Here is a 25,741-nt window from a genome sequence, read left to right as displayed (position 1 = left end):
CTTCTTACCATTCCTTTCTTGGGAACATTCGTCTTTCTTTCCTGGGTTGGTAAAGTTAGTGGTGAGTGTGAGGCATGTGGGGGAGGGAGGAGGGAAGAGGTTGGGGACACAGTGGTTCCCCAAAGTCTTAAGGCAGGTAGTGTCATATGAGAAGCAATGGGGAAGGCTTTCTTACTTAAATGTGTCCTAGGCTTCCTGTTGTCGTGCCTGGAGTCCCACCGTGAGAGTCACCTTCTTCCCCGACTTCCCCTATAAAGGAATAGGAACTCCTTTTAGCAGGAATTCATTTAGCAGATGATGTTGAGAATTAGGCTCTTGGGAATTGGAGGTTGAGAAGAAGGATTGAAGTGTGTGCATGTGGTGTGATGTGTGTGGTAGAATATGTGTCTGTGCGCGTGGTCTGTGTGAGGTGTGGTTGGTGTCTGTGTATGTGGTGTGTCTGTGTGTTTGTGTGTGTGTGGTATATGTGATGTAGCATGTGTCTGTGTGTGTATGTGTGTGTGTGTGTGTGAGATCAGGGGATGAGTGGTGGAAGAATCTTCAGGAGGACTCTTAGAATCAAACCATCCCAACCATCATTTCACAAGGGCCTGGACTGATGACTGGGCCCCTCATCTTTAACTTGCCCATTAACCCTGGCCAGGACCCAGGTTGACTGTTTTTGTCAGGGGACAGACTGCATCACTCATACCCAACGTGGGCAGGAAGCATTAGTTCTCTCCTTCCTCCAAACATTGCGGCTAAATTGGCTCAGGTTGAGGTGTTTTTTAAACTTCCCTCAAATCTGACCTTGGAAGCCGGATCCTGAAGCTTGTTGATCTGGTCTGGATTGGTCCCTGGCCTGACCACCTGCCTGGTCATCCCGTCTGTATGCAGAGGACAAGGGCCGGGTGTGGGGAGCATGGGGAGGGCAAGCCAGCTCAGGATGGCAGCTGCCAAGAGGTCTCCCACCAAACTGTTCAAAGCCTTATCGGCTTGGAGGTATTTCTAATACCATTTCCGTTCATTGTTTCCTCTTGGTCATTAAGAGGAGGCCAGTCCTCTGTTGTGGCAGTTCACAGCTATTGTGGTGGGAAAGGGGGGGGCGTTGGTGGACGTCACAACTTGGGCTTTATCTGCCTGGCCGCAGGGAGTCCGCATCCCTGTCACTCAGCAGCAAGCAGGCAGAGCTGCTGCAGTCCCGCCCGGCCACGCAGCGGCTGCTGGGGAGCATGGCCTAGGGCTGGCCGCTCCGCTGCTGGCTGAGTTTCCCAGGGACCTGGGAGATACCTCCAGCCCCATTTGCAGGGGAAGGTATGGCCTTTAGGGAGGAGGGCTGGCTCAGGTGTGGGAGAGGGTCAGGACTGAGGTTCTCACTCCCGGGACTGGAAGGGCTTAGAGTGTGATTCAAAGCCAGGGACCTCTTAATGCCCTCTCTTCCACTTGCCTCTGGGGGGTCCTGTGGCTGCTTCTGTTCCTGCCTGGGCTTTACTGCTTGTGCTACTTGACTATCCAACTCTGGACAGGCTTTGCCCAAACCTCTGGAGCTTACTGGGAGCAGCGTGATGTGCTTGTGTGTGGGGAGGTTGTAGGACAGGGCATTTGCTTTGGGACGAAGACCTGAGCATAGCTGACATCAAAGTGTTCCTTCCACAGATATATAATAAACTGGGTTTATTTCTCTTTGTTGGCCTGGATGGGGCACTGCATAGGAAAGGAGTCAACCCCAGTGAATCTCAAGTGACAGATTCTGTACTGAATTTAGCAATCTTTTCCAGAGGGGATGGCTGTGACAGGGGCTCTAAGGGATAATTGTCTCTCTCTGGTGGGCCACACAGTGGGTGCCTTTGTCTGGGACCGGGACTGCTGGACATCTGTGCCTTCATCAGCTCAGCACAACCCTCAGTGCCGCACACCTCTGGGTGCTGGGGATGAAGAGGTGCGGCCGCTCAAGGCACAGTAGTAGAAGTGTTCACTACTAGTGAACGTGGTTCCTGGGTTCTCCCAGGAACAGTGTGGGTGACTACTGGAGAACGTGGTTCCTGGGTGTTCTCCAAGTCAGGGTGTCTGGGGTCGGAACAGAAGCATGAGATGGTTCCTACTCCCCAGTTCGCTGCCAAGTGTGGAAGAGTAAAGAGGCGAGAAGGAATTAGGTGCTTGTCAGCTCTTAGCTTTGGCAGGTGTGCAGGGAAATGAGAGCGGTCAGGCTGGCTTGGGGACTTGCAGAGCAGAAAGCAGAGCCCTCCTCCTCTGCTGTGGCTCTGAGACTGCTGCTTGGGAAGAGTGCTGGGGGTCCTGGCTCACAGTGACTGTTGCTCCTGGGCCTGACCCTGGCTGGAGGGCTTTTCTGGGGGAAGATCAGCCCTCTCTACTCAAAGGCCAATGTGGGCCAATGAGAATCAATATTCCTTCTTGCTTAAAAAATAATGTTCTTCCCACTTCACACATGGACAGTAAGTAGCACATACTGGTAGCCATCTCTGTGGGCGTGATCACCAGCTGTTTTCTCCTGCTTCTCTGCAGATGATTCCTGCCAGGCTTGCGAGGCTGCTGCTTGCTCTGGCCCTCACCTTGCCAGGTAGGTACCAGAGTGCTCCCACTCGTCACTCCTGCCTCAGGGCCATTGGGAACAACCCTCTTCTAGAAATAAGCAGGTGTGTCTGCAGCTTACCTCTGTGTCAGACTGTGCTGGCTTGTGCTGGCCCTGCCGACTCAATGGTTGCCGGGTTAATTTCTCTCATGAAGGTTCTACAGAGCCCCTTGCCCCTGACTTGCATTTCTCAAGGAGCAGGTGCCTGCAGATGCCTTCTCCAACTGGGGAATTAAGAAGTACAAGGGCCACTCAGGGCAGTCTTATATGATGGGGCTGGAGGACCGGGAGGAAGGAATCCAAGACTTGGACAGATTCCTAGTTATAGAAGAGATGTGGAGGTCTTCTAGTTGAAACTTTCATAGAATAGATGAAGAGACTGAGGGTCAGAGAGGAAATATAACCGCTCCAAAGTCACACAGAGCCAAGATCAGATGCCAGTTTTCCTGGTCCCAGGCCAGCAGTAAGATCTGAGTCTGTGAATGGCAGGAGGGACATTTTTCTGACCCTAGTCTGTCTCCACTTAGACCACTCAGGTTAGTCTGGGACAAAATGTACATGGGTCCTAACCTCTGGATCTTCCAGCTTGGTGGGTCCTGTGTCAGGGGACCCAAAAAACTTAAGAGATTTTCTGATGTGGTTCCCACCTGTCTCTCCCCCCCTCCCGCGAGGGTCCCCTTGGAGTTAGCATATGATCTTGCAGGAGTTAACACCTTGTAGATGCTATGTTTCAGGCACATTAATGTTTAGAATTAACCTGTTCAAGATATACAAGTAGATTAATATACAAACATACCTATTACAATCTATTTATATATCAGAAAATTTGGAAGAATGCTAAGAACCTAACAATAGGAGGTTATACTATGCACATTTAAATGTGAAGTATAATGCAGTCACTGAAAATCATGTTTTGAGAATATACACAAGGACATGAGAAATTCTATATATACACAAGGACATTGAGAAATTGACTATAGTTTGCACAGGACAATCACAATTTTGTAAAAAATCCACCATTGTGTATGTGCTGTAACCAGAACAGAAAGGTAAACACTAAAATGTTAATTACTGCTGAGTATTGGTAAAAGATTATTTTAAATCTTTTGTATTTTTCTTCTGTACTCTACACATTTTCTATAATGAGCATGTATCACATTTTAAATGAGTGTATAAATGGCATTAACCCAAATAGAGTTCCTGACAAACTGTTCCTCCATTGTTGCTGTGAGTCCTGGGTCATATTTGGGGGCCGAAAGCAACAGTTACAGTCTCGTTTAGGATGGAAAGTACTTCCCCCCAGCCCAATGTCTGTGAGATGCAGCCTCATTTCTGCAAGTCTGGAGTGCTTTGGGCTAATGCTCACTGGTGGCTTCTCCCTCCAGGGACCCTTTGCGCAGACGGGACTCTCGGCAGGTCATCGGTGGCCCGCTGTAGCCTCTTTGGAGATGACTTCATCAACACCTTTGATGAGAGCATGTACAGCTTTGCAGGAGACTGCAGTTACCTCCTGGCTGGGGACTGCCAGAAGCACTCCTTCTCACTCATAGGTGGGTCTGGGGCCCTGAGAGGGGAGTGCAGGGCAGCAGCCAGCTGAGCACAGCCCTGGCCTGTGGGGGCCTGAGGGACAGGGAGGTTTCCTCCCAACAGTGCCTGATCTCAAAGATCCCTGCAGAGAGCATGGTGGGGAGTGGCCCTTCCATCACACAGGGCTCCCCTTAGCTTCTTCTGGGACTCTTTCCATGCAAGTCTGGTGGGATGGAGAGAGTCTTCATGCTTCTCTAGTGATGTGTCCACTACTCTGGGTCTAGGCAACACTGTGGGAGCTCCAAAGCATCAAGGGAAACGATGGACCAGAAGGTGCTTTGTGACAGGCAAAGCCCCTTGCAGAAGGGAAGGATCATTGCGTTTTCTGGGTGGAAATTCAGAATACTGTAATAGTTATTGCTGAATATTGGTTACAGATGATTTTAACACAGAACTTCTTGTGTTCCTGCAGAAGTGCTGGTACTATGCCCGTGTCACCCCTGCACCCCCACAGCGTTTCTGAGACATAGGGACAGAAAGAGTCACCCCGATTCAGGGGTTGTCTGATTCTACCAAGGGCTGACAGGTTATAAGAGGAAGGCCTGGGTTTTGATCCTGGGTTTGTCAGGATGAAGGGACTTTCCTCTGTCCTAGGGAGAGTGGGCACGTTCCAAGGCTGGGAGTGAGTGGGGAGGCGGTGATGGAGAGCTGGTTTGGTGACCTTCCTGCTCTAAGAATTAATCAGATGTGTGGGGTGTGTGTGTGAGGGATGCTACACCACGTAGCCAAGGTGGGATCCTCAGCCTCCGGGAGGCTGAGATAGCAAATGACAGCCCCACATCAGGGAGGAAAAAAGGAACCCCACCTTCCCCGGAAAGTTGAAGGCTCAGGTCTTCCCATCTCTGGTGGTCTCAATGTTTATTTTAAGTGGGTGTCTCTACCTTAAAACTCATGGTGCATTTGCCGGAACATGGGCAGCCTGAGGGCATTGTGCTGTGTGAAATACGTCAGACAGAGAAAGACTAATACTGTGTGAACTCTCTTATATGTGTACTCAAAAAACAAAACCAAACAATGTAACACCGCATTCATAAGAGAAAGAGACCAGGTTTCTGGTTACCAGAGGTGGAAGGAGTGGAGGAATTAGATGAAAGTGTTCAAAGGGCACAAGACTTCCAGCTATAAGATAAACAAGTACGGGGGCTATAATGTATAACTTCGTGACTGTGCTGTATGGTGTATTGAACACTGCTCATTACAAGGGAAAAATATTTTTTCTTTCTTTTTCTTGTATCTATCTATCTATCTATCTATCTATCTATCTATCTATCTATCTATCTATCTATCATCTATCAAAATCATGGTGGAGATGGTACAGACCCTCTACCTGAGATGGGTCTGGGGCTATCAGTGGAAACGGAGGGTAAGGAGGAAGATTTTGAAAGATGGACATAATGACATCCTTTCTACTCTATGTCTTTGGGCTTCAGTGATATTTCCAGGGAAGAGGACCCTATGATGACACTGGGAGGAGTTACTCTCTTGACTCCATGGTGTTCTAGCTCAGCTCTGCTGCAGACTCCTTACCCTGGAAATGGGTTTGTAAGCAATACCCATGAAATCTTAGTGCCAGGCACAGAATTCACGTTCTGGGGTCAGGGAGTTGAGCGGCATGTTGAAAAAGCCCCTCCCCTACTCTAACCCAACTCTGGACCCCTCCCCCTTAAGGGAAGTCTCCATAGTCAGGGTAACTCAAGTTATGCTGATGCCTCTGGGCCGTCACTGTCACCTCCTTCAGGAAGCCCTCAACCCCCACCCCTCACCCTATGGTCCTGTCCAGCACTGAGCTCATCAACTTGTGCTGACTGGCAGTTTTTGTCCTATTGGGCCTGGTAGCTCAGTCCCCAGCAGGAAATGGAAGCATAGAAAGAACCAGAATTGAAGCTAGAAACCTGTGCTCTCTGCTCTCCCTCTCCACAGAGCATCCTTAGGGTAGTCACACATGGCTCTCAGCCTCCATCCTCATCTTTAAAATGAAGGTACTGTGTTTGCACATGTGAATTGTTTCCCAGACCTTAGAGATTGAAAGTAGCTACCTTAACACAGGATGTGCATTTGTCAGACATGAAGATGGTGGAGACGAAGGGCTGCTGGGCTCTCGGGGTGTTTCTGTCAAGGTTAGGGCAGCGTCAACCCCCTCTCCAGCACATCCATGTGGGTTTGTGTGGGGGCCTGCCTCTCTGGCCATCCTCCGGTTCGTGGCCAAGAAGGAATTGAAGGGCTGGGTTGGGCCTCTCTATCTCTAAACATTTCAATGGGACCACCCTTCTCCCCCTGCCCTGGGTCCTTATTTTATAACAACTTGCTTTTGTCAAGTGTCACTTTTCTGGCAGGTCATAGACCTAAACCAGGCCATGGATCAGTCACACTTTAATGTAGACTGGTTTATTTCCCACCCAAAAATTGTGCTGCTAACATCAGAGGGAATGGTGGCTATTTTTTTCTGTTTTTGGTGGTGGTGGTGGGAGGGGGGCATTGGGAGGAGAAATGACCCGAAGAGGCCGGGCCTGGGAGGGTGGGCTGGCTCTGCTGTTTCGGGGGCACTGGGGCCAGGGGCAGGGGTCCAGTGGGCCTGGTCGCTGCAGGCCCAGTTCTGAGAGCATGCTGTGTCCTCGCACACGTCTCTGCTCCATTGTTCTCCGATGACATCCTGTTTTCTCAGTTCTAAATCGCAAAATCCCATCCCTCTCTGAGTGTCTGTGGGCCTTGTACAAGTCCTGAGCAAAGTGTTTGTCTCTGCCTGAAGGACCAGCTGGTACAGAGGGGAGGCCCTTTCCTTGACCAGGCCCCTCCTGGTCAGGCTCCCTGGTCGGCCACCAGCACAGGGGAAAAGGAAGAGACAGCGGGAGTCCTGTGTGGAGAAACTGCTCGTTTTAAGCCACTGGCAGGATCTGGCCCCCAAGCTAGGCCAGAGGGAGCCAGAAACCACCCACGACGAGCTGAGTCACTTCCCCAGCCCGGGCCTTGGCGTCCACATAAGTGAAGGGTATCAGACCAGACTTCTGTTTCTCGGCATTTGGGTCACGATCACTTGTATCAGGATCACAGGAGTGGAGGGTGAAACGTTCGTGAGGAATGCAGGCTGGCGAGGCCCACACTCCCATGTCCCAGAAAGTCTTCAGAGCTGCTCGGCCCCGGTAGCCAGCCTGCTTGCCAGGCTGCTTCTCCAGCATGCGGGGGAGAAATTGTCCCCAGTTAACTCTTCAGTCCCTGAGTTCAAGAGCCACGGGGAGAGTATCCTTGCTTTGCTCCGACCTCTTGGGGCGGAGACTCAGCCAGAGGCGGATTAAGGTCTGTTGAGGCCCCGGGCGCAGAAGAAAATATTGGGCCCCTTAAAAAAAAGAGAGAGAGAGAGACAGGGAAAATAAAAACACATGTTAACCATATTTTTAAATTAATAAAAATATATTACATACTATTAATGTTAAAATCGCACATATGAAACCAAAGTTGGTGTCATTAGAAAAGAGTGTAAAGTTGGGGTTTTGCGGCGCCCCTCGGAAGTCAGGGCCCAGGGCGCTAGCCCAGTGTGCCCCCGATAAACCTGCCTCTGGACCCACCCCATCTCCTAGCAGCTACAGGAAGCGTCAACATTTGGGTAGGCAGACTATGGGAGTGTCCCCTCTGCACTCTCCCCCTTCCCCAGCTCACTGGCAATTTCTTTTTTCTTTTTTTTTTCTTTTTCTTTTTTTTGTATTTTTCCGAAGCTGGAAACGGGGATAGACAGTCAGACAGACTCCCACATGCGCCCGACCGGAATCCACCCGGCACGCCCACCAGGGGGCGACGCTCTGCCCACCAGGGGGCAATGCTCTGCCCCTCCGGGGCATCAATCTGTCCCGACCAGAGCCACTCTAGCGCCTGGGGCAGAGGCCAAGGAGCCATCCCCAGCGCCCGGGCCATCCTTGCTCCAATGGAGCCTCGCTGTGGGAGGGGAAGAGAGAGACAGAGAGGAAGGAGAGGGGGAGGGGTGGAGAAGCAGATGGGCGCTTCTCCTGTGTGCCCTGGCCGGGAATCGAACCCGGGACTTCTGCACGCCAGGCCGACGCTCTACCACTGAGCCAACCGGCCAGGGCCTCACTGGCAATTTCTAATGGCTTGTCTTCCTAATGGCTGCAGGTCATCCACTCCCCCCTGAGTTCTGCAGGGAGGGAACGCAGCAAATAAAATAGATGGTCAATCTAGAGTTCTCCCTGCATTAGCGGTTAACCGAACCGACAGCACTCAGATGCCCTGTTAGGCAGCTTTGTGGTACAAAAGGAGATTTGGACTTGGAGTCAGAAAACCCAGTGGACTCTGCCCCAGTTAACAGTGCAAACCAACTACTCTCACTGGGGTGATTTTCCCCAGTGGACATTTGACAGCGTCTGGAACATTTTGGGTTGTCACAACTGGGCTGGATGCTATTGGTGAGTAGATGCTGCTGATGTCTTACCATGCACAGGACAACCCCTCAGCAAAGAAGCCCCTGGCCCAGCTGTCAGTGTGCCGAGGTGGAGAAAACCTGTGATAATGTAGCCTTCAGTTTCTTCGCCTGCAAAATGGAGCCAGTCTAGATCAGTGTTTTGCAAACTGAGTCATGACCTACAGGTCACAAAATTAACTTACTAGTTGAAACCAACATTTACAAAATTAAATGGAATAAAATAGAAGACATCAGAGAGTACTAAAGTAAGTACATGACACACGGTGAGGGTGAATATTATTACGTGAGCTGTGTGAACGCATACTAGGTCACAAAGTAAATTGTGTTTCTACTCTGTTTTCTTGGAATGAAAAGCTTTCAAGTCACTTGTTTCAGTGATCTCCAAGATTCATAGTGTTGCCATGGTATATTTTTCTGAATTGAAAACTTCTCCAGGACACATTTCCAAAAACCCTCTGGTCGCCCCCTGCCTCGATGTGGACGGGCTGCAGTCGGGGCCTCCCCCAGCTGTCCAGGGTTGGCAATGCCACAGGCTCCTTGGAGTTCAATCCTCACTAGGATCCCTTGCCCAGCCCCCTGTCCCACCCCTGCCCCTAGATGACTGATGATCCCGGCAGCCAACCCAGGTCGCCACTGCTCGGTGGGCAGTGGTCGCGGCCTGTCAGGCTGCCTCCTTTGCCTCCTAATGCTGAACTCTCTTAGGGCCACACAGAGCTGACCCTTCAAATACTTAAACCAGCACCGGTTGGAGTCCCAGCTCTGTCCTTGCTCATTAGCTCTGTGATGATGGGCAAGTTACCCCCGAGTGTCAGGCACTTGGGTGGACCCAGGTTCCACAGTCTGTGGGGCCAGGCTGCCTTTCTTGGGTACTTGAACAGGGTGGGGGCTCCATGCACCGCCGAGCAGTGGGAGCCTCGGGGGTCTGTCCCCCATTCTCCTGGTTCTCTCTCCTGTGACTTCCTGCTTCTGCTGCACTTTTGGCATGTCCAGCCGCGCAGGCTCTATCTATCTTTCCACCTTGTAGTGAGCGACCTCCGGGTTTCCCTATACACTTGCTCAGGGGAACGAGTAACTATTTAGGTGACTTTACATCCTTGGAAGACTTGAAGACTGTAGCCGCAGGGTGGTGGCTTACCCCAAGTTACCTGATTGTGTCCAGAGCCTCCTTACCTGCCCTCAGCCACACACTCCAGCTGACTTGTTCTTAAGACCCTTTATGAATTTCTGTGAAGGTGAAGGAGAGGCGCAGAGGGAATCCTCTGCTGTTTCCAGAAATGAGATACTTTTGGCTTAGTTGCTTTTCATGACATGCTAGTGAGTTACCCAGTGAAGGAGGGAAGGAAAGATGGAACCACCCACCCATCTGCTCTGTGAGGCTGGGGGTAGATGGCACTGAAAATGGAACCGATGAGGAGATGGGTTCTATGGTAATTAGGGAGCTGGACACCCTGACCTCTTGGGCCCATTGTACCTCCTCCACCCAGTGAGTGGTGGACAGAGCCAGCCCACTCCAAGCGGGGTTCAGCGTCAGCCTCAGCGGAGGCCGGGAAAGAGAGTTAGTCTTTGGTCCACTGCACACTGGAGGTTGTTGCCAGGCTGCCTCATTTGTTTATTTTTTCAACATTTTATTATGGACATTTTCCAACATACAGAAGAGGTAATAGAATAGGACAGTGAAGACCCATATACTCACCACTCTGATTATACCATCAACATCTTATCCTTATCTATCTAGTTTTGTTTCTCTTTGGCTAATTTCTGGCTGTTGGAAAGTCTGCTCTACTTTTTAAAGATGTTCGAGCTGCAAAAACTGTTGGAAGAATGGAGGACAGGCAGGATGCTGTAGTCAAACTGGATGAAAGCCCTTTACCTTGGCTGGCACTTCCTTTAACTCCGGACTGTTGGTCTGGAGCTCTGCAGAATGTGGTTTGTGAACTCTAGGCCTTTCCTGGTGGTCTCTGAACTGCTAACACTATACCATTCAAGACTATTCTTAGAATGGGCTAGTTCAGCGATTTTCAACCAGGTGCCATATGAATTTTTAAAACCTGCAATACCTGACTATCTAGTCAGGGACACTGACCTTTTTCCCCTTAGGTTGTCAAAAAAAAAAAAAAAAAAAAAAAAAAAGGCAACAGCCAATACAATAATAGCTATCTGGTGTGAATGAATAAAATATTAGCCCTATTGTGGGGTTTTTTTTTTGTTTGTTTTTTTGCCAGATTGGCCAATACTATAACGCATTTTTTGGTGTGCCATGAAATTTTAGTAATTGGCTGATGTGTGCCATGAGATGAAAAAGGTTGACAGTCTCTGGGCTCATCCTTTTCATGTGATGGCCCTCACTGAAATCTCATCACAAACAAGCCTACTTTCTGGCGTGTGCGCAGGTGTGTGTCCCAGGTGGCCACTGTCCTCCAGCAGCCTTGGTCCAGCGCGGGCGCGGGCTCCACTGCGGAACTCCTCCTTGCAGGCCTCTGCCAGGCTGCGACTGAGGCGGCTCCTTCCTTCACCCTTTTTGTCAGTGGCCCCATCTGTAGCAGCAGAGTCTCACGTCAACAAATCTACCGAGTTTCTTGGACTTCATGCCACAGACATTTTTTCTTCCTCCTTCGCTGAGTAGCTGGTGCCCACACTCTCCTGACCCTGCTAGGAGAAAGCATGTTTGCTCATTTCTGAAGTTACCTTTCTACCTGGGCCCTACGCCGCTTTCCTCAGGAGCCCCGAGGCACTGTACCTCCACACCCGCCCCTCCTTCTCCAGCAGGCTCTGTCTCTGTCCTCCCTGGCTGCCCACATCTTCCCTAGTTCCGTCAGCTTCTCAGCCTTTAGGGCTTGACGTCAGACTCTACCCTGTTCCTGTGTGGCCTTCATCTCCATGGCCACTCAGTCACCTTTGAATTCCAAGGGCCCTGCGTGCGCATCAGTTATCAGGGATTGGCTGTGGGAATGCGAGATCTTCATAATGTTGCAAAAATGTGTCCCCACCTGTTTGCCTGCTTCCACGTCATTGCCACCATCTATGTCTCTGTTTGTCCCTCACAACTGAACTGTTGTCATGTGTTTGGCTATATAAAGATCTCTAAGGGGCCCTGGCCGGTTGGCTTAGTGGTAGAGCATTGGCCCGGTGTGTGGAAGTCCCTGGTTCGATTCCTGACCAGGGCACACAGGAGAAGAGCCCATCTGCTTCTCCATCCTTCCCCCTCACCCCTCTCTCTGTCTCTCTCTTCCCTTCCTGCAGCCAAGGCTTCATTGGAGCAAGGTTGGCCCAGGGGCTGAGGATGGCTCCATGGCCTCCGCCTCAGGTGCTAAAATGCCTCCGATTGCAGTGGAGTAACACCCCAGATTGGCAGAGCATCGCCCCTGGATCTAGTCGGGGGCATGCAGGAGTCTGTCTGTCTGCCCCCCTCCCCCCCACTTCGGGAAAATACAAAAAGAAAAGAAAAAAAAAAGATCTCTAAGAGCAAAACAGATTGTTTATTGCCTGCTTATTGAGTTTCCCAGTTCCCCACATGGAATGAGGAAATTTACCTATGGAATCTCTGAACTTCTCCCAGAGAATCAAAATCAGTAAACTGAGGTGGGACTTATGAATCTCCACTTTATACAAAGCACCTGTTTGGGGGTTGGCCTAAGAGGACATTTTAAAAGAACATATCCTAGAATAGCTGTTACCAGTAACTCACTTTTATTTGCTACCTTACAATGTATTCAATAGATGCATGCTGGTCTTATCTTTATATTTAGATTGTAAACTCCCAGAAGAAAGAGGTCATGCTTTTACATTTTTCTTTTGAGAAATACAAGGGACTACTAGAGAGTTATGTAATAGGAAGACAATCAGTAAATGTTTTTAGATAAATAAGAAGATGAATGAGCAATGAGATTTTGGAGGAGATTTTTTTTTTTTGTCCACTTGTTACATACATCTTTTGGGATAAGTTTTCCACTGAGATAAGATTGCAGAAATGATGACTATAAATTTATTAACTCTTTGGATAATAACCACCATAACTGACTCTTGTCTTTCAGGGAACTTCCAAGATGGCAAGAGAGTGAGCCTCTCTGTGTATCTCGGGGAATTTTTTGACATCCACGTGTTTGTCAATGGTACTGTGCTGCAGGGGGACCAGAGGTAAGTCAGAGCCCAAAATATCTAAATTACAAAGGATCGTGGGAATTCCCCTTATATACTTCCTCTCTTTTCTTCTCAGGTGAAGAAGCTGAGGCCCAGAGAGAGGAAGTAAATGTGTCTGGGGGAAGCCAGTAGTGGGGCTGGCTGAGAGCCGGGGCTCCCGCCTGCTGGGCTAGCTCCTTATGAGAGCACTTTGCACCACAGTCTGAGCCCTTAGCCTAGGGTTGAGATTGAAGGGTGGGAGGGACGCCCAGAAAATGTATGAGAAGCTTAGTTTCTGACCTTATCCTTGTCCCTCCAGTGTCGTCATGCCCTATGCCTCCAAAGGGCTGTATGTAGAAACTGAGGCTGGGTACTACAAGCTGTCCAGTGCGGCCTATGGCTTTGCGGCCAGGATTGATGGCAGCGGCAGCTTCCAAATCCTGCTGTCAGACAGATACTTCAACAAGACCTGTGGGCTATGTGGCAACTTTAACATCTTTGCAGAAGATGACTTTAGGACTCAAGAAGGTAAGCTTTTCTGGGGTACCATTTCCTGGAGGCATGGTTATGCTTGTAACTTCCCTGCCCACAAACCTTCACTGTGGCTCTTCCCCAGGCATGCCAGCCTCCTGTGGCCTCACCTCAATGCATCTTGCCAATTATCTCTTAGCATTCCATCTCACCACCTAGACTTCCCATCGTACCAGATCTTGGAGCTCCTTAAACTTGACTTGGTTCGACTTTGAATTACTAGTAGCAAGTTATACATGGTAGATAGTTGGTAAATTCTGGATGGTTTGAACAAAACCTCTTGAACCAGTACAATGGAATTTCATGGGTGAAATCCATAAAGGGAGGTCTCAACACTACCCCAAAAGGCCAGTTTGTGCATGTGTGTGCACGCGCATTCATGAGCAATAGAGGAACAATGTGAAAAGCACTACTAATTTTTAATCTTTTTTGGATAATTTTTTTTTTTTTTTTTTACCGAGACAGAGAGAGTCAGAGAGAGGGATAGATAGGAACAGACAGGAACAGAGAGAGACGAGAAGCACCAATCATTAGTTTTTTGTTGCGACACCTTAGTTGTTCATTGATTGGTTTCTCATATGTGCCTTGACCGTGGGGCTACAGCAGACTGAGTAACCCCTTGCTCGAGCCAGTGACCTTGGATCCAAGCTGGTGAGCTCTGCTCAAACCAGATGAGCCCACGCTCAAGCTGGTGACCTCAGGGTCTCGAACCTGGGTCCTCCACATCCCAGTCCGATGCTCTATCCACTGCGCCACCACCTGGTCAGGCCTTTTTTGGATAATTTAAATTATATAAATATTTAGTTCTGCTCCCTTGCAAAAACTAAACACTTGTAGATGTTCTATTTCATATCACTTGACTACTCTGTTTCTTCACTTCGTTACCCTAGTTAATGAGTTAGCATGTGAAGAAACAGTTGACTGTTCCTTTCACTGGACTGTAAAATAGTAAGATCACTTGTTTCTATTAATATCTTCTCCAGCACTAATTTTTCAAAATTTCTATTGTTGAATATGTATATTTTAAGGCTATGAATTTTCCTTAAATACCATATTAGCTGCATCACACCAATTTTGATATGTAACATATTTTCATTTTCATTTAGTTCTATGAATTTTCCAGTTTCCATTTTGAGTTCCTTCTTAATTTATAAAATGTGTTGAAAATTTCCAAATGTTACCTTTATAACTAAATTTATTTCTCAGTTAAATTAGAAATTTGGGTAGATTTTTTTTTTGTGACCTAGTGCCACGGGCCAGCCATGACAACTATATTCAGGTCCCAAGAGGGAACGGTAAGGAATTAAAGAAAATAGACTTAAAGAATTAAAAAATATAAAAGATGGGTTTGAGAGGGCTTTGCAATTCCTACTAGCAGAAAATACCGCCCTAGCAGCAAGACAAAACATGGTGGCCACCCAAAACCGCATCCTCCTTTATTTACAGGGCAAAGTGGAAATTAGCAAATCATTGACTTTTCTGATTACAGTTTCCAAGGCAACTCAAAAATTCCACCAAGTGAAAAAAACCCCCCACCGATACTTAACATACACAAAAAGCCAGTTTTTCCTTGGGGGGGGGGAACATGGGGGGAAGGACAAGCACCACAGCTAACATGGAGGTGTGTGGAAGGGCTTAGCTTTTGCAAGCGAGGTGGGGATTGCCAGTTACCCCACACCTCTGTCCCCCAGAAATAACTCTAAAAACCCTGTTGATTTTCTGGTCCCCGACAACCTAGTACATGATATTTTTTGTAATTGTTCTATGTAAGCTCCCCAAAAATGTATTCTCTGATTGCCATAGGATTCTATATGTACTCGTTGAATCGAATTTGTTAATCGTGTTAATGAAATCTATGTCTTTACTATACTTTGTGTCCTCTTCAACTACCCATTACTGAGCGCTGTTTTAAAATTTTCTACGATGGTGAAAAGGTGTCAGTAGATGGTCTACAAAGGTGTCAGTTTCTTTGTGTAATTCTGTCAAGTTTTGCCATATATATTTTGAGCCTTTGTTATTAGGTGTTAAAAATGTTGAATCTTTCATGTGACGTTCCTTTCATGTAATGACTCATTATTTTAAACAGTGCCCTTTGCCTTAAAATTCGTCTGATCTCAATATCCGCCATTTCTTGCTTGGTGTTTGACATCTTTTATGCTTTCAACCTTTCTTTGTGGTTTTGTTTGAGATGTGTCTTATGAAAGCAGCACGTAGCTGGATTTATTGTTGTTGTTTTTTTTTATTAAAAGTCAAATTTATTGAGATATGATTTACATCCACTAAAATTAACTTTTTAGGGTACAGTTCCATGAATTTTCACAAAAGGGTAGAGCCCCATACCCACCACAATCAAACTATAGAATAGCTTTATCACCCCCAAAATTTCTTGTGCCCCTTTGTGGTCAAATTCTCCCCCAACTCTTAACCCTGGTAGCCACTAATATTTTTTTGTTCCTATTCCTGTTCTGTTATTATAGTTTTAATTTTCCCCAAATTCATAGAAATATAATCATGTAATAGAGTATTTTGCTCTGTACCTCTGGCTTCTTTCACTTCACAGAACCTACCAGGGATTCATTCATATTGTTACATGTCTCAGTATTTTCTTCCTATATATTGTTGAGGAGTGTGAAGCCAGTTTGGTAATCCATTCACAAGTCAAAAGACCCTTTGTTGCTTCCAGGTTTTGGCAATTGTCATTAAAGTCACTATAATGACTTTTTGTGGGTTTTTTTTCTTCATGTGTTTTACTGTGGTAAAATAACATAAAATTTACCATTTTATCCATTTTTCAGTGTATAATTTGGTGGCATTAAGCAGATTCACATTTAATCATCACCACCATCCATCTCCATAACTCGTTAGTTTGCAACTGAAACTCTACCCATTAAACAATAGCTCCCCTCTGTCCCCTCACCCTAGCCCTGGTAACCACCATTCTGCTATGCCACTGATTCTGACTACTCCAAGTACCTCATATAAATGAAATTATGTAACACTTACCTCTTTGTGACTGGCTTATTTCTCTTAGGACAATGTCTTTACAGTTAATCCATCTTGTAGTATATGTCAGAATTTCCTTCCTTTCAAAGGCTGAATATACATTGTTTATATAGACCTCATTTTGCTTATCCATTTATGCATTGATGGATACTTGGGTTGCTTCCATGTTTAGCTATAGTGAATGATGCTGCTATGAACATGGGTGTACAAACATATTTTCCAGACTTTGCTTTCCATTATTTTGGCTATATGCCCAGAGTGAAATTGCTGGGTTATATGATTATTCTATTTTTAATTCTTTGAGGAACCATCATACTGTTTTCCACAGTGGCTATGCCATTTTACATTTTCACCAACAGTGTACAAAAGTCTCAATTTCTGACATCCTGTCAACACATTATTTTCTGCTTTTAAAAAATATATATTATATAATTGCCATCCTAAAAAGGTGATATTCATGTATAATGTATGTGTGTGTGTGTGTGTGTGTGTGTGTGTGTGTAGATATATGTTTTAATTTCTCTGAGTAAATATCTAGAAGTGAGATTAGTGGGTGATATGACAAGTGTATGCCTAACTTTATAAGAAACCACCAAACTGTTTTCCAAGGTGGCCGTAGCATTTACATTTCTTTTGGCAATATATGTTATGCTAACATTTGTAATTGTCATCTTATTTTCTTTTCATTTTTTTTGTATCAATACTTTAGCTATTTTAATAGATGTGTGGTTGTATCACATTATTATTATTTTAATGTAACCTAATCTTTTCTGTTTTGTTACTGTAAAGTTTTGCTTCTTTTTATTTATTTTATATTAAATTGTATTGTTGATGTTTTTGAATTTATGCTAACCATCTTATTTTGTGCTTTCTACTGTTACTGCTTTTCCTAAACTAATTGTTTCTCTACCACCCTCATTGCCTCACCCTTTGTTTTGTTTAAATAACCACTAAATTTGCATTGTTATTATAGTTTTACATACTCAGTGCTTCTTTAGATATGTCTTTAAGTTTAACAGGCTCTTTGCTCATAATTTCTTCTTCTTTTTTTTCCAGGTTCAATTTCTACTTTCTCTAGAAAAAACTTTTTAGTAATTTCTTTATTCAGGTTCTGATAGTGATAACTGAAATAAACATTCCACATTCTTATGTGATTCTTTAGCTAAGTATAGAATTCTAGGACATCAGTTATTTCTAACCATACTTTGAAGATGCAATTTTATTATTGCTGTTAAGAAGTATGTTTGTCAGTTTAATTGTTATATCTTTGTAGCTAATATGCCTTTTATCTTTATGTATATGTCACCTCTTTGTTTTTGGTATTCTGAAATTTCACCATGCTGTGTCTAGGTGTTGTTTTATTTTATTTGATTTTTATCTTGTTTGAGACTTGAGGTAATTTATGAATCTGATGAGTCCTACCTTTCACCAGATTTTTAAAAAATTTCAGTCATTTTCTCTCCTTCTATTGTTGGATATTTTTACTCCATCCTTTCATCTACCTCTTTACCTTTCTTCCCTTTTTCTATCTCTTTATACTTCTTTGTTGTCTTTTGTATAGTGTGCTCGTGCTGGCTAGTGAGAACCAACCAATCATATGTGTCTTTTGCAACTTACATTCAGTAACATTCTGTTGGTTGCTTGAAACTGGCCACAGTGAGAGTATTTATACCACAGAAACCACAAGTCCTACAAACAAGGGCTTTGCTCCTTCCCCCGGGGCAGGGGAGGGGGTTGGCTTATCAGTACATCACTACTTAGATCTATCTTCTAGTTTGCTAATTCTTTCTGAACTCTGTCTAACCGAAAGATGTCTGGTCTATAAATTGAGATTTCTTTTTATTTCATTAACTATATTTGTAATTATAGAAGGTAAAACTGGACATTTTTCAACTCTGTTACTTTATCTTATTGTTTTTATCTTTCATCAAATTTCAATTTCTTCTTTATAAAAAAAATTTAAATATATTTGTTTTATAGCATCTACACAAACACTTTATCTGCTATTTTTATATCTGCTTACTTATGCTTAAAGTGGACTGTTTTCTATGTTTCATAATTTTGGATTGTGAATTCATCTTCAGAGGTGTTTTATGTTAATTTTTTATATGAAGTTACTGAATCTCACGAGAAGTATAAATTGGAATCTCAATTACACTTGAAGGCTTTCCCACTACTATAAATTCTCAGAAGAGACTTTTCTCCTCCTAACCAGAGCCCAGACCTAAGAGACAAACTTATTATTTTCCTGTTTCTCAGAGCAGATTTTTTCTTGTCAACTTTCTTGTGGAGGGTGCAGAGTCCAACTTCAAGAGTCCAACTTCACAAAGGGGTATCAAACCTAACAGCCCATGTCATGCAGCCTCAAGACTCATTTCCATGTTCACAGCACCGTTAAAACTCAGACCCCTTGATTTACCAGATTGTCACCCTCACTCTAATACCCTGGTGTCAGAATATCAAGTCATACTTGCCAGTCCCATTTTTCAACTTTTTTTTCTTATCCTTCCTTTTCTCCTTCTCATTCATTGTTTTTGTAATTCCCTTCAACAGGATATTTGCTCTTTGCAGTGGCACAGTTTTAAGATTTTTAAAATCTGCTGTATTTTAAGAAATGGAACCCCTAGCCCTAAGATATCTTTTTCTTATTTGAGGCTTTAAGGTTTAAAACACTAAAAATGGGACCTGTACTGTTTAGGGAGAAGGTGGTGCTTATTGGCAAAAAGTCAGGGCTTTGGTGATATTTTGGAAATCAACCTCAGAATATTGTGAGTTTAGTCCTATTTGGTTGGAAAGACTCAAACATTTTCTGCCCCCAGACAGCTAACGTTGTTTCCTGACACATGGGAGTCAGCGTAGCTAAGCTTTAACCTTGGCTTCCAGAGACTTTTCTGTTAGCAAGAATATTTGTTATTCTATTAGATATTCGTATGCCTCATTTCAGATCAAGCTCTTAGAGTTTCAGTTTACAGGTCATTTTAAGGAAGAATCTTGGAAGTCATCCAGTCTAACCCCTTATTTTCCGTATGAAGAATTGAGCTCAGAAGCATGGCGGGATCCGCACCAGATCGTACAGGGTGATAGCAGGAGAGCTGAGACCAGACCCTAGGGGTCTAGATTCTCTCCAGAGCATTTCCCGCCCAACACAAAGCCTCTTCTCTGCCTCTTCCTTGATATGATATACTGGAAAGTGAGCCAGCTTGTGTGGCACAGAATAACCAAGAACCCAGAGAGCAGCACTTATCACAACGCCCAACACACATCAGGAACTCCACAAATTTAAGTTTCCTTCCCTTTGACTTCTTCCATGTAGTAGTTTCCTGCAGTTACCATCATATTACCACTAACTTGTTGGCTTAAAACAACGGAAATATATTCTCTCACAATCCCGGGAGGCCAGAAGTCCAAAATCAAGGTGTTGGCAGGACTGTACTCGCTCTGGAGGCTCTAAGGGAGAATCACGCCTGGTCTCTTCCAACCACTGCTGGCAACCTTTGACTTTGGTTGTATCATCCAACCTCTGCCCCCGTCTTCACATCACCTTCTGTATGGGAGTCTCTGTTTGCTCTCTTTCTGCCTTTATTTTAAGGACACGTGATTGCATCTCAGGCACACTCAGGTAATCCAAGATAATTTCTTCCTTTCAGCATCTCTAATTTAATCACATCTTTTGCTTTACAAAGAAAATATTACCAGGTTCTGGGGATAAGGAAGGAATACCTACCTGTGGCAGGACATTTTTTACTGCTCACAACGCCTCCGATGCAAACTGACTATATCTCTAAGGTTCTGCTTTTCTTTTCTTTCCCTGGGGAGAGTGTATTTTCTATTCCCAGATACATTATTTGACCTTGAAACATGCTGTGCTCTTCTAGAGATGGCTATGCAGAAGGCTGCTTGCCTGGATGCTGCATTAAGTTCTTTTGAAATGCAGATTCAGCCATGTTACTGGTGCCTCTGGTGGCTGCGATACAAAGCAGATACCAACTGTGCACCATGTAGGCCCAAGAGGTTCTCAGAGCCCGCTGTGCTGTGTGTAGCGGGCAGGAGCATGACTGTTATAAGTGTGGAGGCACAGATGCTGTGAGAGTATGGGGCATGCAGTCATTGGAGGGCTAGTCTCCACGTTCCATCCTTACCTTCATTCTGCGAAAGCATTTTGAGGATCCATAATCTGCCAGATAAAAATTTAGAAGAGACAGCCTCTGGGCCCTGGCCGGTTGGCTCAGTGGTAGAGTGTTGGCCTGGCGTGCAGAAGTCCCGAGTTCGATTCCTGGCCAGGGCACACAGGAGAGGCGCCCATCTGCTTCTCCACCCCTCCCCCTCTCCTTCCTCTCTGTCTCTCTCTTCCCCTCCCGCAGCCGAGGCTCCATTGGAGCAAAAGATGGCCTGGGCACTGAGGATGGCTCTGTGGCCTCTGTCCCAGGCGCTAGAGTGGCTCTGGTCATGACAGAGCGATGCCCCGGATGGGCAAAGCATCGCCCCCTGGTGGGCGTGCCCAGTGGATCCTGGTGGGGTGCATGCGGGAGTCTGTCTGACTGCCTCCCCGTTTCCAGCTTCAGAAAAATACAAAAAAAAAAAAATAGAAGAGACAGACTCTGCTCTAGAGTAAGGAGCTCAGGGTTAAATGGGGGCTGAATAGAAGCAAAAACGATGCCAACACAAAGGAAGATGACAGCTTAGATAAAGGGATGACCAGGGTTCTGTGGGAGCACAGAGAAAGGGCCCACCCAAACCAGGTTAAAGAGGTAGAGAGAAAGCAGAGTCAGTTCAGGAGGACTTCCTGGAGGAAGTGGTTCAGGAGCTGCATCTTGAAGAGTGGAATCAAGGCAGTAGGGGGAGGAGAACATTCTGCACAGGTGGGAGTGGTGTTCAAGGTTGTGGAGAAGCAGGAATAGATGGGCATGTTCCTCATCTTCCATGTCATCTTCCTCATGGTGCCCATCCATCCTGCTGTCCCACACCAAGTACCGGCTGAGTTCTGATGCCCGAGCTCGGTGGTTTATGCTGAGTGCTGCACCCCAAATCCTTTCACCCTGGATTCTCATGTATGGATCTAATGGAAGTTGGTTCAGGAGATGACAGACTTAGAGTTTCCACTCAGAAAGCCTGGATCAGGTATAACTGTGGCTTGATTTTCTTGAAACTTTTCTCCACAGGGACCTTGACCTCGGACCCCTACGACTTTGCCAACTCCTGGGCCCTGAGCAGCAGAGAACAGCGATGCAAAAGGTCATCTCCTCCAAGCAGCCCTTGCAACGTCTCCTCTGAGGAAATGCAGAAGGTGGGTATAGCCCAGGCTGGATGTGACCTGGATGGTGTGGGACTTCTGGAGTTAAGAGGCAGAGGGACATCTGGTCCCAGGTCCTCTACCTAGGGGAGCAGTGGGCCTACTTCTGTGGGTTTCTCTGGCTGTTCGATGTAGGGTTCTCATGGGTCCCTTTCCTCCTGAAAACCAGCTGTGGCTAGAGTCTGGTTAACTCTAATTCTAATGCTAATCTGTGCTGGAACTCTAAAATGTGTCTGGTCCAATGACTTGGTGTAGTGTGGGACTCTACTTTCCTACTTTATAGTTCTTTATAGCTGTCTCTCTCATCTCCAAATTTCACCATCATTACCGGCCTCCTGTCTGAAATTCTGCCAATAGAAAAAAACAATTCCTATTTAGGTACTCAGTAATAGTTCAGAGTACAATTAGGAGGGCCAACACATCACCAGAAGTGTGGGTAGGGGTGGAGGTGGGCCTGAAGTGACCAGCTTAGTTTTGTACTAGTTTTCTGAGGCTGAGGTAGGTAGCAAATGATCTTAACCCTAATGGCTTCCAACAACAGAAATGTATTGTCTCACAGTTTTGGGGGTCGGAAGGCTGAATTCAGTTTCCATTGGTTCAAGATCAAGGTGTTCCAGGGCCTCACTCCCTCTGAGGCTCTAGGGGGATCCCCTCTTGCCTCTCTCAGCCCAGGTGGCTGCAGTGTTTCTTGGCTTGTGGCTACATCACTCCCCTTGCTGCTTCTGTGGTCACATGGCCTCTTCCTGCCCTGTGTGTGTCTATGCCCCTGAGACTCAGTATTTGGTGGCACCTCCCCCCCCCACACACAGTATCATTTCTATCTGTATAGTAGCTAGTTAGCAGCAATTTCTCCCCCCCCCCCCACAGTATCATTTCTATCTGTATAGTAACTAGCTAGCAGCAATTTCTCCCTCAGAGCTTCCCTTTCTGACCCCGAACTGGAATCGCTTGCTTGGAGAGAAGGGGATAGGCGTGGGAGGCTGTGGGCAGCACTGCGCTCTGCCTCCACCTTCTGCAGGTGTGGGCTGCTGGGAGGACGGCACGTCAGGTGGGGAAGACCTCCTGGTGTCTGTCCTCCCTCTGTGTCCTCACTGGAGCGCCCCCACATTGCAAGGAGGGGGGAGGAGGAGGCCAAGCACACAGCACTTTCAGCATGAGCTCCCCAGTTCACTCTTTCTCCCTCCTTCCTCCCAATTATCACCCCCTTCCTTTTGGGGAGCTGAGCACAGCTCAAGGTTAGCAAGACAGCAAGGTGCTGAGCATCCACACTGAGGGGTGGTGAGCGACAGAGGCCCCCTTTCCTTCTAGAGATGCTTGGTAAGCAGGTGGGGTCCAGACTTAGTGCCCTTACAGAGTCCTGTGCAGTGAGGAGGGGGAGGAGGGAATTGTTTTTTATTTTCCTTATCATTTCCTTCTCGTATTTCCAAACTTATAGTCCTGTGGTTGGCTGATGTTCACCTCTCCTGCCCTTTAATGTTTCCAGGCCTGGCTGAGATCAGGGTGGGGCACCTCAGCTGGTGAGATAGGGTTGGACCACGTATGTTGGACCGTGTATGTGCCTTTTAAATGGAATCAACGCTTTGAGGACATGTAGGTTTTGCTGCCAGAGAGAGGGACAGAGAGGGACAGACAGACAGGAAGGGAGAGAAATGAGAAGCATCAATTCTTCGTTGCTGCACCTTAGTTATTCACTGATTGCTTTCTCATTTGTGCCTTGACCGGGGGCTACAGCAGAGCAAGTGACACCATGCTCAAGCCAGCAACTTTGGGCTCAATCTGGTGAAGCCCCCGCTCAAGCCGGTGACCTCGGGGTTTCGAACCTGGGACCACCACGTCCTAGTCCGATGCTCTATCCACTGCACCGCCGCCTGGTCAGGTGGTTTTGCTACCTTTTAATTTTGCAAACACAGGCCACTTGGTGCTGAACAAATGTGCCCCCACCCTCGGAGCACAGTGGAATGATCTCATTTATTCACAGGAGGTGGGAGGTAAAGGCTGGATTTTCAGATGGAAAATGATTTTCAGATGGAAAACCTAACACCAAGGCCCATGAGGAGGGAGACTGAGCACTTGGTCTCCCAGAGATAAAGAGAGGGAGGGAGAACCCACAAGAAACCTTGTTTGTCTCCCTGGGTGCCTATTCAGGGGTTCCAGCTGCAAGCTTGCTACTCACTTTGTCTCCTGGGTGCGTTGACGTCCTCACTAACCAGTGCCCTGGGAGCAGCTTAAAAAACTGGTTACCAAGGTCTCGGCGCTGGGCGGAGGCCCCCAAACACGCCAGACCTCCCAAGGCACAGCTCCTCCAAGCTCAGGCCACCAGGTTTCAGGTTGTTTACCTCGGAAGAGAAGCCTGGCTTTGTCTTAGCCAGTCGGGCCGTGTTTGTCTGTGACTGAGGCGCCCTCATTGGCCGGGAAACACCGCAGCCCCTCTCCTGGGAGATGATTAACGCGATCGGTGGAAGGGTTCACTGCTGGCTTAGTCCCACTGGGCCTCTGTTCAGAAGTCAGCTCTGGGAACTGGGATCGTTGGCTCGCATTTGCCAGTGTGGCTCCAAAGTCTTGTGCAGCAGCAGAGTGCTGCGTGGGGAGGAGTCACTGACCTATACACTGTGCCTGAACACCGGCCCCAGAACCTCTTCTCCCACCTCCCTGGTGCTTCCTTGTCCTTCCAAGGGGGTAGCAAGGAGTCAGCTCACTCTGAAAGCCAGGTCATATTACTTCCACCCAGGGGATGACTGCTTCCTTGTTATGCCAACAAAACCCAGAGCTTGTCTGCTGGGACTGATAATGGCCTGTTTGAGTGCATGCAAATGGACAGCTTTCTCAGCTTTTCAAACAGGGCAGGACTGCTGGGGTCTGGAGCTCAGGGCGCCGCCTGGTAATAAAAAACCCTGAGCTCTAAGTGCTCAAATAATTGATGTTACTTTGCAGACAACTCTACTGTACAGTGAATATTTTAAAAAGAGCCTTTAAAATAAAAAAAAAATTATTTTTTTGTCTGTCTGGAAAATGTCAGCAAGGCCTGAAGGTTACAAAGGGATCTTGTCTGTATCTTGCTGTCTGTTGCAAAGACCGTGGCTCTGGGAGGCTGGACTAGTCCATACAGTGCCCTTGTTAATTAGAGAAAGGCAGCCCTTCCTGAAGCCACTTCTTTACCACCATCTGCTGGGAAGTTGCCATCATAAACATTATAAATGTCCACAGAATGTGTATGTACATCTATGGTGTCTGTGACGTGAATGGTAGCCCTTTGGGCGTGCCGCCACTGTGCACTGAATGACCTGCAGAACTCTAGCGGATGCCCATGACCTTGGCCTCGCTTCCACTGGGAGGCATAGTCCCTACCACCTTCCTCCTCTGAGATTGCCTCCCTCAGAGTGGGAAGGCCATCTCCTGCTTTAGCCACTGTTGTCTGAATGTGAGGATACTTCATCCCTCTGGACCTCACAGGCTTCCCCTTATACCTCCACAGAGTTGGTCCTCAAGGTGCCCAGTGTCTCTTGAGAAGGCTGAGTGCACCAGCTATTACTCAACCCCAGTGGCGAGTCATCCATCAGCAGTATCAACCTCAGGCAGGTGGAGGGAGCTGAATAAATTTCTTTTCATCAATGTTAGAAATAGACCTAAATAACTCAGAATGGAATGAGATGCTAGACGCTACCAAGTCCAGCCCCTTGCCCACTGCATGCGTGCTCTCCACAATCTCTGTCCTGATAGACAGGTGATGCTGTAACTTTGATTTAAGAGATCTGAAACATTCTTGTTAAGCTCTCTCCAGCTCTCTTAAAGAACTCAGGCCTATGCAGCCCATCTTGGCTCCTCGACAAATCTCTCCTTTCTTTTTCATCCCCTTTAGCTGCTAACGCCCTCCTTCAGTGCCCTGGAATACTGTACTGGGGGAAGCCAGATAGATCCTTTCGGTCCAGTTTCTCCAGGTCTGATTCAGGAGTTCCCACCCAGCTGCTCTCCCATCAGTCACGAACAGTTCCAGATTGCCTATTTCCCACTGGCTCCGAACTGGACATTGGGCATTTATTTGTTGAACACAGTCCTTATTCCTTTTGTTCTTTTGCTGTTCATAGCTTCACATTTTCTCCTTCTCGCCCTCTTCCGAAACAGCAAGCTCTTCACCTGTCATCCTCTGCCCTCCAGGAAGTCACCTGCCTCACACAAGCTAACATTTGCAAGTACTCGTGTGTACTTTGAGTAACTATAACGT

At 46.8% G+C, this 25,741-nt stretch overlaps 1 protein-coding gene across 1 annotated transcript in view; it reads left to right on the top strand.

The window, feature by feature from the left end:
• Window positions 1–1,111: 1,111 nt before the first annotated feature.
• Window positions 1,112–25,741, top strand: part of VWF (von Willebrand factor) — a 140,999-nt gene continuing 116,369 nt past the window's right edge. Inside the window, exons 1-6 of the mRNA XM_066357550.1 lie at window positions 1,112–1,293; window positions 2,503–2,557; window positions 3,955–4,119; window positions 12,614–12,716; window positions 13,018–13,226; window positions 21,392–21,516. Of these exons, the coding sequence (XP_066213647.1) occupies window positions 2,503–2,557; window positions 3,955–4,119; window positions 12,614–12,716; window positions 13,018–13,226; window positions 21,392–21,516 (657 nt within the window). The 5' untranslated portion in view covers window positions 1,112–1,293. The remainder of the gene's footprint in view (window positions 1,294–2,502; window positions 2,558–3,954; window positions 4,120–12,613; window positions 12,717–13,017; window positions 13,227–21,391; window positions 21,517–25,741) is intronic.

Source organism: Saccopteryx leptura, chromosome 1, assembly GCF_036850995.1.
Source record: "Saccopteryx leptura isolate mSacLep1 chromosome 1, mSacLep1_pri_phased_curated, whole genome shotgun sequence".
NCBI classification, from domain to species: domain Eukaryota; kingdom Metazoa; phylum Chordata; class Mammalia; order Chiroptera; family Emballonuridae; genus Saccopteryx; species Saccopteryx leptura.
This window is presented reverse-complemented; position numbering and strand designations above follow the sequence as displayed.